Consider the following 12,321-nt stretch of genomic DNA (forward strand, 5'->3'; position numbering starts at 1 on the left):
TGATATCATTCAAGCTGCTATGGAAGCAGCCAAGCCTCATAGACATTAGAACCTTCAGGTCCCTTCTCTTGAAAGATATAACTTAAGTGGACACGCACATGAGGCTGAGAGTTACCTTTAGTTAAAATGTTCAATGAGAAAGATGGTAGAGTCAACACAAAACTGAAATATTCTGACTTAAGAGAACAAACAATGGAACCCAAGACGCTCCTTTATCACCATCAGCGAGCACAGTCTGTTCATGCAGGGCCATGTGTTAACACTGCCTGGGTCAGTTTCATGAAGAAAAACCTAGCATGATCAATAAAATGATTCTGTAGGTAAAATACAGAAAGATAAAAAAAATCCCTTCTTAACTTTTAGTTAAAAGATTACGGAAATTTAGAGACAAAAAGAGTGATGGTTGCCAAGGGCTGGAGGATTAACTGTAAATGGACACAAGGAAATTTCTTTGGGTAACAGAGACATTTTAAAACCGGATTCCTGCAATGACTGCCCAACTCTATAAATTTACCAAAATCACTGAATCACTTCTAAGGGGAGTATTTTCTGCTATGTCAATTAGACCTCGATAGAGTTGGTGGAAAAAAAAATCATATCAGTGTCCCCCAGCACCTGAACTCCCTGACCAAAAACCAACATGACAGCCACCAAGAACCCCTCTTCCAGGGAAGGAGGGAAGTTTCTCAAAAAATGAAGCTCATGCTCCCAATGTAGAGTCTGAAAAAAAGGTGAAAGGATCTTTCTGGTTGAGTCAAGTTTCCCAAAGTACATCTTGGACAGGAGTGAGTATAACTCGAGGGAAAATGTAAAAAGAAAATTACTGCCGGAAGTGTGGTCCTCCAAAGATATCATCTTATAGGCACTTTACCATTTTGGAAGGTTTTTTAATCAACTGGGAAAGTTAAAAAAAATACAAATGCAAACAATGGAAATCTGTGCCTCATTTGTTAGGAAATCAGGAGCTTATTCTTGGGCTGGTCCTTTCCCAAGTTTAAGCCCCGATTGCCAAAGCAGGTCGGTGCATTTTCTTCAGTCTAATAAATGTTTTGCAGTGAATGAAAACTCACGAAAAACAGCACACAATAACATCTTGCCCCAGACATGGGGATAGATGATGTTGATATTAATGTATCTTTATAAAATTATAGCTATAAGATGATCTGATACTACATTGGGTGGTGGTTCAGTTCACTGATGTGTTTTGGAGAAATTTTATAAAACAAGAGCCAAACTCAGGTGACGTTTGAGAGCTACAGAGGAACAAAGAGTCAATACACCTCCAATTAAGAGATCAGCAAGCAGATAGATGAGTGGTGGCCAATAAGCAGGTGTACGGAACTACAATGCCCAAAAACAAAAAGCCAAGAGTAAACGGGCAACACTGTCATGTACCTTAAATATGGAAGCACACTTCTATGAATGTGATCTTGAGTTGTACTCATGATGGAAGTCCAACTCCAAGAAACAGGAATTTTGAGTTAAGATTAAATATGGTATTGATATTTGGCATTACCAAGAAAAGTTGGAAATTAAACAAAATCCGAAGTGTAAGATTTGGCTCGTGGTGCAAAATGTTGCCCTGAAAATTATAGGATGGAATATGTCAGCTTAGTCAAGCCCTCTCCATTACAAGGAAGAGGACTTACTGAGTAGTCTTTTTATGAAACATATTCAGAGACCTATACCCTATGTGATCGAACTGATCAAAAGTAGATGTTGGCAAGTTTTTATTAGCTTTTCCTTCTGAGTTGATTTTGATAATACTGGTAAGTGCAAAAAGGTCTTTCCTAAGACTGGCAGCCAGACTTTGAAGAAATAATCTCACACTTGTCCTTGATTAAGGTGCCATCCCATCATTCTTCTGGGTTTTGACTTTCCTTGAGGTTATCCACATTGACTTGATGAAGAACAGGGTTGTGAGGTGAAGAACAATGAACACATTTCCCAGAAAACAGTGTCCTCTGAGTCTCTGCCATCATGATTGAATCAGGGATGGTTATGAGAACGATATGAATGTGTGGCTGAGTGCTGTGGCTCGCAGATCACCTGAGGTTAGGAGTTTGAGACCAGCCTGGCCAACATGGTGAAACCCCATATCAATTAATAATACAAAAAAATTTAGCTGGGCATGGTGGTGGGCACTTGTAATCCCATTAGGAGGCTGAGGCAGGAGAATCGCTTGAACCTGGGAGGTGGAGGTTGCAGTGAGCCAAGATCGCGCCACTGCACTCCAGCCTGGGCGACAGAGCAAGACTCCGTCTCAAAAAAAAAAAAAAAAGAAAAACGATATGAATGTGAAGGCCCTCTGTAGTGTTATCATACATTCAAGTTACGGTTAAGTATCAGCTCTGAGAAAAACACAATGGAGGCAGTGGAACACAGTGACCAAGAGTGACAACTGGGGAAATTGAAAATATATTAGACAATGGTATTACATTACTCTTCAATTTCTTCAGTGAGGTAAATAACTGTATTATGTTATATAGTTGAACATTCTTGTTCTTAGGAGGTACATATACATATTTAAGGATGAACTGCAACTTCATGGAAATGCTATAACTTACTTTCAAGGAATACAAGAGAGGAAGCAAATGTAGCAAAATACTGTATTAACAAATGGTGAACCTTGGAGAAGGGTATGTGTATGTTCATAATACTGTTCATCTGACTGTTCCATGATCTGGACATTTTAAAATAAAAAATGGAGCCTTGAAGACACAGCATGGGTGTGAGTCCTGCCTGGCTCTGCCAACTGGGCAAGTTCCTGAACTTTCTCTGTCTTAGCTTCCTAATTCACTTGTAAATAAGACCATACTAAGATTCTTATGAAGATGCTTATCTACTAACATTGTTGGAGCATAAAATGAGTCACTATGTGTAGCATTTACAATAGTGCTTGGTACCAAATAAGAGATCAATAGATAGTATCTATTCTTTTTTCTTTGTTTATTTTGCTCCTTCCTGGACAATGAAATACTGCCGTTTTTTTTTTTTTTTTTTTTTTTTGAGGTGGAGTCTTGCTCTGTCGCCCAGGTTGGAGTGCAGCGGTGCGATCTCAGCTCACTGCAATCTCTGCCCCCTGGGTTCAAACAATTCTCCTGCCTCAGCCTCCTGAGTAGCTGGGACTATAGGCGCACGCCACCACAACCAGCTAATTTTTTTGGTATTAAGAGATGTGGTTTCAACATGTTGGCCAGGCTGGTCTGGAACTCCTGAACTCGTGATCCACCCGCCTCGGCCTCCCAAAGTGCTGAGATTACAGGCATGAGCCACAGCGCCTGGCCGCCTATTTTTAATAATGCAGTCAACTAATTCCTTTCACGCACTGCTCTAGTTTTCTTCATTGCATTTACCAGTACCTAAGATTATATTACATAAGTATTTTCTTATTTCCTATCTTCCATACAAGAATTTGTGCTCTAAGAGGATGGGGACTTTATCTCTCTTGATGACTGCTATAGCTCCAGAGTCTACAATGCCTATGTAAAAACCTCCCCACACATATCTGTTGTAAATGTAAAAACCTCCCCACACATATCTGTTGTAAATGTAAAAACCTCCCCCACACATATCTGTTGTAAATGTAAAAACCTCCCCACACATATCTGTTGTAAATGTAAAAACCTCCCCACACATATCTGTTGTAAATGTAAAAACCTCCCCACACATATCTGTTGAATGTATGAAGCCACAAGGACACAACCTCCCCACACATATCTGTTGAATGTATGAAGCCACAAGGACACCTCATTTTGTGAGATGTCTATTCTTATAAATTACAAAATAAATCCACACAGAAATAGAATTTGCATACAATTTTCTTACTAATGTTATTGTAAAAGCAACATAGTCCTTATAAAATTAATTGGCTCCAAGATATCATAATATTATAGTTTAAAATATAGAAAATCTAATGTTTTCTACATTTAATAAAGGTTGTAATTTCAGGAAAACAAGATCAAATCATAATATTTGAAACTATACATCTCAAACACAGTCTATCAGATTATTTTGAAGCTTGGAAAAAATAGGAAAGTATAGGAAAAGTGCAAATAATGAACTGAACTTTCTAAGACAGCCCATTTCTATCATCACAAATATTTTCAAAGCCTCAAGGAGATTCACGTGGATGTCAGATTCTGTTTCCAGGTTTTTTTGAACTTTCTGACTTTTCATAAAGGAAGTCTCTGATGCCAGAGGCTGAAATGTGATAAACAGCAACTCAACAGATGGGAACAAGCTTTAACGAGAACACAGCTAAGTGTGAACGAAGTGAGCGGAAGCTCATTCTGGGCAATACATGGCCGGGGAAAAATGGAGGTGCAAGGTCTGGGGAAACGAAGGCCCAGAGGACGTGGATACTGCTCGTGTGCAGATTTCTGCCTTATGGGGTCCCGAATACAAGACATCCTTGTATTCTAACAGTGATTCTATCAATGTTGAACATGATTAGATGATTTCTCCACTATTCCAACATGATATAACCTAGTCTTAATTGTAGATCCCGGTATTAAAGTCGTTTTTTAATTAACAGAAATAACATGCTGCTGATTCATTTTCTTAGTTGTACCACTGTGATCTTTTGACTTTTTTCTCATAAACGACTTCCATCTTTAGTCATTACTTATGCTATATTTATAGAGGTGCTGTTATTTAGGGGCCAAAACTGGCACTAATTCTAGTAAACTTTCTTCCATTTACAGCTGACTATTTTTCAGTATTTACGATAACTTTCAGCATTAGAAAAAAAGAACAACAACAACAAAAAACTGGCTGGGTGTGGTGGCTCATGTCTGTAATCCCAACACTTTGGGAAGCCGACACAGGCAGATCACTTGAGGTCAGGAGTTTGAGACCAGCCTGGCCAACATGGCGAAACCCTGTCTCTACTAAAAATACAAAAATTAGCCAGGCATCGTGTAGCGTGCCCATAATCGTAGCTACTTGGGAGGCTGAGGCAGGAGAATCACTTGAACCCAGGAGGCAGAGTTTGCAGTGAGCTGAGATTACACCACTGCACTCCAGCCTGAGCCATAGAGCAAGACTCTGTCTAAAAAAACAAATAAAAATAGGCCAGGTGCGTTGGTTCATGCCTGTAATCCTAGCACTTTGGGAGGCTGAAGCAGGTGGATCACCAGGTCAGGAGTTTGAGACCAGCTTGGCCAACATGGTGAAACCCCGTCTCTACTAAAAATACAAAAAAATTAGCCGGCATGGTGGTGGGCACCTGTAATCCCAGCTACTCGGGAGGCTGAGGCAGGAGGATCGCTTGGACCTGGGAGGCGGAGTTTGCAGTAAGCCGAAACTGCGCCATTGCACTCCAGCCTGGGTGACAGAGCAAGACTCTGTCTCAAATAAATAAATAAATAAACACATACATACATACATACATATATACATACAGCCAAGATGACACAACCACATTCATAGGACTGTCTCTCTCCGGATGCCAGACCTTCTTTTGCATGTCTGGTATTACCCTTGCCAAGGGAGAACGGGGAAGAAATAAAAAAACTTCAAAGAAATAAAAGGCATCTTTCCTTTTTATGTAAAGTTGTTAGAGAGGAAAAAACTGACAGTGCTGTCCTAATCTCGAGCCAACCCTATGAGTTTGGGTTCCCATTTCCAGTTTGGCCTCATTTATAAACCAAGTGACTGTGTTTTTTGTCTGCTTTAAAGGGAGTTTCCAAATGATACCAAGGTTTCCTACTAAAGAGCAGGATGAGTTATCCAGTTCTGAACTGGATATCAATGAAAGATGAAAACCATGGAGACAGCAGAGAGACAGAATGTGACAGAGAAATCCAGAGAAACTTGAATGGCATCGGAGTCGTGGTGCTGAATCCCTTGTGTGACATCTCTCAAGATAAACACACACACACAACTTCATGTTTACAATCACCAGGAAGTGAGCTTCAGAATTCTCTACGAGAAGACCCTCAGACTCCATGGACCCCAGGGGAAGATCCCTGACCTATCAGAATGACCCCAGCCTCCATCAACTGGTAGTCATGAAACTTGCTGTGAAAAACTCACAATGCTTCATCTATGAGGAGTGCTCAGCCTTTCCCCCAACCATCCAGAAGGTAAAAAGAACACAAGCACCCAGAGGAAATTTGGAAAATTCAGAAAAACCAAAGAGAAAAGAAAACACTCTCCTCCAGTCTTTGTCTCATTACCCCCAAGCAAGCAGTGTAAATGCTCTGGTGTCTTTCTTAGGTCAGGTTTCGGAATATAAGAATGATGAAAAACAGCTGGAATCACACCGGAAATACAATGTGGTACCCTAATTTTTAGAAACTCTTCCAAATCACTCCTAGAGAAACCTACAATGCCATAAAGAAGTAATTCCCAGAGAAAAGACATCGATGGGATAATTTTTCACTTCTGAGGGGGACCTACCACGTCTTCCACCTCACCATTTCTAGAATTCTTGAGAGACTACTAAATTTTATTTTAATTTTGGCTATAACAAATGTAATGAGTTACAGCCATGTTCCACGATGGTTTTTGATAGGATCATCTCCCAATTAACATTTCTTCACTATTCATAGAGAAATGTGTTTCTAAAAAGTAATTTTACTCTCTGAGAATCTGTGACAAGAAATCTCAAGCTCTGAAACAAATAGAAAAATACTTTATGAGTAATTCTTGCTCTTTTAGGGTATGTCACAATTTCACTAATAAACTTGTCCTGAGAATTTAGGGGCAGGAGATTGCCTTATCTTTCTTTACGTTGGACAGTTAACTGTACCCACCTCTTCTCTCCTAGAATTTCACTGTACAGAGATTCACAAATTTAAATGAAATCAGAGGTCAATTGCTTATCGAGTATCAGGAGGTAAAGTAACCAACCTAATTTAGAAAAAGAAAATCCCCACAGTTGCTGGAAAGCAGGGTGGATGTGTAAGGACTCGGCAATGACATGCCTTCAGAAACAAGAATTACTGGCAGGAAACTGTCAGGCCTCCAAGTCTACTTGCTCACAGTCAAAACCCATCTATAAATTAAAGATTTCAGAGCTATCCCTGGAAGGGCAACAATGACAAATGCACCAACTCAAAACAACAACAATAACAATGGAGAGAAATTAATCTCTGTCACTCAGGCTGGAGTGCAGTGGTGCAATCATGGCTCACTGAAGCCTCAACCTCCAGGGCTCACAAGATCCTCCCACCTCAACTCCCTGAGTAGCTGGGACTACAGGTACATGCCACCACATCTGGCTAATTCTTTTTTTTTTTTTATTTTTAGTAGAGACAAAGTCCACTATGTTGTCCAAGCTCCACACTTCTTTGAAATGAAGAGATCAAACATGTTAATACATACCTATTAAATGCTTACTTTTTAAAAAAACTTTTAATATTTATTTATTTTGAGATGGAGTTTCACTCTTATTGCCCAGGCTGGAGTGCAGTGGCGCAATGTCAGCTTACCACAACCTCCGCCTCCCAGGTTCAAGCAATTCTCCTGCCTGAGCCTCCCGAGTAGCTGGGACTACAGGTATGCGTCACCACATCTGGTTAATTTTTGTATTTTTAGTAGAGACAGGGTTTCACCATGTTGGCCAGGCTGGTCTGGAACTCCTGACCTCATGATCCACCCATCTCAGCCTCCCAAATTGCTGGGATTACAGGCATGAACCACCATGCCTGGCCAATTTTTATTTATTTTTATTTATTTATTTATTTATTTTGAGACAGAGTCTTGCTCTGTCGCCCAGACTGGAGTGCAGTGGCACAATCTCGGCTCACTGAAACCTTGGCCTCCTGGGTTCAAGCAATTCTCTTGTCTCAGCCTCCTGAGTAGCCGGGAGTACAGGCGCACGCCACCATGGTCAGCTAATTTCTGTATTTTTAGTAGAAGTGGGGTTTCACCATGTTGGTCAGGCTGGTCTGAAACTTCTGACCTCCGGTGATCCACCCACTTCAGACTTCCAAAGTGCTGGGATTACAGGGGTAAACCACTGCGCCCAACCTTAAATGTTTACTTTTTAAAAGCAAAAAACTGAACTAGGTCCTGTAAGGGATTACCAGTTTTATGATATGGTTTCTGCCATCAATTAGACTGGCACAAATTTGCAGAACTAGGCTGAACAGCTGGGCACGGTGGCTCAAGCCTGTAATCCCAGCACTTTGGGAGGCTGAGGCGGGTGGATCACGAGGTCAGGAGATCGAGACCATCCTGGCTAACATGGTGAAACCCCATCTCTACTAAAAATACAAAAAACTAGCCGGGCGTAGTGGCAGGTGCCTGTAGTCCCAGCTACTCGGAGGCTGAGGCAGGAGAATGGCGTAAACCCGGGAGGCAGAGATTGCAGTGAGCTGAGATCGCGCCACTGCACTCCAGCCTGGGCGACACAGCAAGACTCCGTCTCAAAAAAAAAAAAAAAAAAAAAAAAAAAAAGAACTAGGCTGAACATAGAAAATCAATGTTAAAATATACAAACCAACAGCACCTTAATAGTCAAAGCCCTTTTCATGCAAGGGTGAGAAAATTTCAAGAAGTGGCCCAACAGGAACCACATAAATAACAGAAAATCCTCTAGAAATCAACATATTAGTATAAAAACTTAGCAAAGGTTGCAGGGTTCTGTTACTTGCATTAAAATTACATGTTTGCCAATAAATATTATCCCATTCCAACTGTATAATTTACCTTTATAAACACTTTCTTATAAAACTTCAAAGCATTTCATAAATATGATCTATCTCTTAGTTAATGAAAAACAACTATGAGACGTCTTCCCTTACTAGAAATTCCCTAAGAATACAGCACTAAAATAAATGGTGCAGAGTAACTTAGTTACTAACAGGATCTCAACTCATAAATACAACTTCTAGTTTAACTCATTGCTAAAGACAAATAAAACACCACCAAACTGTTTTGGACTATAGGAAGAAAATTAAAATGAGAACAAGTGAAATTTTATTTTTGGTTTTCATCATCATCAGTATACACATTTTTAGCATATCCACATCCTCAATGATCTCCTGGGTGGTGAACAAAGTTAGTTAAACCACTAAGCTCCCCTTAATTTCCTGCAATGCTGTAAAGGTACATATACACATACTGATGTTAAAAAATTAGAGATAATTACATTTTATCAATTACCTCTTGTAAGGCATTCCACAGTTCCTCATCCGTGTGCTCATTGAAGGGATCCAGGTTTTTCCTCATTGTTCCAGTGAACAAAACAGGTTCCTAAGTGCTCAAAACAGTCAAGGTCATTACCACAGACTCTTTTCATTTTATTCCAATGCTAACATCAACAACAGAATTAAGATACCAAAAAATAAAATTCATGATAATCATTAATTCCAGCATTACAAATGCCTGTTTACAAAAAAAAGTCTATTAATTTTCTACTGTACAAAGCATGCTCCAAAATACCTTCCAGACCACTGAACACTAACAAAACTGTTGCAATGCGCTATCTTAGAAGAAAACTCAGGCCTGATGTTTAAAACTGCTTTCCTGGTAATATTAACTTAACACGAAATATAAGGATATAATTATTTGAAGGTCTACATCAAGAGAGCTGTAGAAATTAACTATCAATCGTGTAATACTGGAAAATACCAACAGCATGATTAGAGTTTGTGCTTCAAAGCCAAATTATTAAGTATTTTCTAATTTGCACTAAAGAATAAATTAGGATATTTTCTCCATTGGCAAAACAGTTTTCCAGGATTAAGAATCTCTCGCTGGGCACAGTGGTTCACGCGTGTAATCTTAGTATTTTGGGAGGTCGAGGCGGGTGACTCACCTGAGGTCAGGAGTTCGAGACCAGCCCAACCAACATGGTGAAACCCTGTCCCTACCAAAAATACAAAAATTAGCCAGGCGTGGTGGCACATGCCTGTAGTCCCAGCTACTTGGGAGGCTGAGGCAGGAGAATCGCTTGAACCTGGGAGGTGGAGGGTGCAGTGAGCCAAGATCGTGCCATTGCACTCCAGCTGGGCAACAAGAGCAAAACTCCATCTCAAAAAAATAAATAAATAAAAATAAACCTCTCCAATGTCAGAATGGGACATCTTTTTTTTTTTTTTTTTTTTTGGGTCAAAGGAGATCTAAACGATCGGGGCCAGAGGCACCTCTATTTATGAAGGGATTGCCTCTGATTTTGTATCACTGAATCCCCACATTATCTCATCTGTGCATCACGGTTACCTGGGTCACAGAACCTCCTTATTAACTACAAGAGCAGGGTAACCTGAAAACCATTGTGAAGGAGGTCACAATAAAATTACATCAATTTAAATAGTTTTTCCTATTCATCTACTTCAGGAGGAGCCCACAATTAAATCGCTCTTGGAATATCGGTCTCTTCCTGGATTTTAAGAGAGACTCTTGAACATAAGCTTAGGTAGGCTGTGTGAAAGTTTTCTTCTGGCAGCTGGGTGGGGTGGCGGGCACCTGTAGTCCCAGCTACTTGGGAGGCTGAGGCAGGAGAATCACTTGGACCTGGGAGGCAGAGGTTGCAGTGAGCCGAGATCACGTCACTGCACTCCAGCCTGGGCCACAGAGCAAATCTCCATCTTAAGAAAAAAAAAAAGTTTTCCTCTGGAAGGTTCTAATAAGCTAGGCCATAAGGATATAGGAGCCCCATCAGCTGCTTTCAAGGATGGTGGCAGAACAAGCGGATGCACAGATGTGGAAACAACAGAAGGTGAGACTCTTCCACAGGTACTGGAGAAATGCTCAAGGGAACCACTGGCCTCAAATCTCACCTGGCTTTGGGGCGGGACTGTTCCTCCTCACTTCCCAAAAGCCTGAGAAGAGAGATGAAGGAGGTAGACTTCTTTTTTCACCAGCCATAAAGAAAAATGATACCCAGGGAGGCTCTCATCCCTTTCCCTACAGTCTCCGTTTTAAGGCTGGTGAGGAAGAAATGGATGTAGAAGGCAGACAGAGTGCCACCAAAAACATAAGTCCTCAGCAAAATGCAAAAATGGAAATGATGGTAAAATGGGCACTTTGTCTGTGTACAAAGCTGATAAAGTGGCCAATATCCTTCCAAAAGCACTGAAAAGTCACTGGTCACATGATGCTTCCAAATTACCAGATGGAACTGAAAAATTCCAAGAGTCATATGTAAGGCCTGTCTTAAAAGTACCCAACTGAAGACCAAAACCTGAACCACCATCTACACAAGGGTGAGAATTTCTTGTGAGGGGAATAACCATCATTCTGGTTATTTCAGATTAAAAGATAAAAACTTGACTTACTCTCTGTAATTATCAACTCTAAGATTCCAACTAACTAGGTAATTTCTCCTCCTTCCGTTGTTTAAATGAGGTATTCAGAAACAATGTGGCCAGGAGAGGTGTGGCTGCAACTCCTTCCTCTCTCTCTTTGATGCTCCTCCTTTTCCCCACAAGGCCCTAAACTGAGGGCATGATTCCGTTCAGCGGCCAAAACCCAGAGACTCTTTGAGGACGTGTGTTTGAGGAGATAAGGGGGCTAAGAGGGGAATGGGTTAAGAAATGGGCTTTCAGCCCATTTAGAGCTGTAAGACGCAGCTCTTTGCTTATATTAAACAAGTCCATTACCTTGTCTATGACAGCCTATGTTACCTGAACATTTTTTCCTTCAGGTTCCTCTCCTAGAGAAAAATCCTCCGCTTTTACCAGGCCTAGGATTTGACTGAGTGTCCGCCTAGGTTTTCACAGTATGTTCTAGAGAGATGATACCGAAGCTAATTTATGAACACATTTCTTTGCATTTAAAGACTGATTATTCTGCCTCTGTTGAGTGATGGAAGGGCTCATGGTATTAGCCCGTTTCGGAATAGCGGTTTTGGTGGCTCAAAAGAACAGGCATGTGAGTGTAAAATTCAAGTCCAATCATCCTGTCTTCCATAATCCAGGGCCCCTTGCCTGTCCCTTCCTTACTTTCTTCCCTTTAGGAGGGAAACCCCTTTAAATGGATGAATCCCTCGAAAGACCAGGGGGAAGGATTAAAGCATGATTCTTCACAGGACCCTGAGTTGCTCAATTTGAGCCAACAATGTCTGCAGCTGCTTTAGGCTGAGCTCTAAACCCTGACCTCAGATATTCTGCAGGACCTATGGAAGCTCTGCTAATGATCACCAACCATCATTTTTGGCTTTTTTTTTTTTTTTTTTTTGGTTAAAAAAGCCAAAATTTAAGTTTAAGCATTTCCCACTGCCATAGAGGTTCCTGCTTAAATCCATACTATCAATTTAAAAGAAAATATTAAGCAATTATTTATGTTTAGTTAGCAGCATTACACAGAAGAAAACAGTTTAGTAAATAAGAATATTTTTCTTTGTTATGACATGCCAAATATATT

The 12,321-nt window shown here is 40.5% G+C and overlaps 1 protein-coding gene across 5 annotated transcripts in view; it reads right to left on the reverse strand.

Annotated features, from left to right (window-relative positions):
- ABCC4 (ATP binding cassette subfamily C member 4) overlaps nucleotides 1-12,321 on the reverse strand; it is a 291,680-nt gene that overhangs the window by 26,164 nt on the left and 253,195 nt on the right. For all 5 annotated transcript variants that reach the window (XM_028837214.2, XM_028837213.2, XM_028837212.2 and 2 more), the window contains one exon: nucleotides 9,118-9,207. In XM_028837214.2, coding sequence (XP_028693047.2) covers nucleotides 9,118-9,207 — 90 coding nt within the window. The remainder of the gene's footprint in view (nucleotides 1-9,117; nucleotides 9,208-12,321) is intronic.

This window comes from Macaca mulatta, chromosome 17 (genome assembly GCF_049350105.2).
Source record: "Macaca mulatta isolate MMU2019108-1 chromosome 17, T2T-MMU8v2.0, whole genome shotgun sequence".
NCBI classification, from domain to species: domain Eukaryota; kingdom Metazoa; phylum Chordata; class Mammalia; order Primates; family Cercopithecidae; genus Macaca; species Macaca mulatta.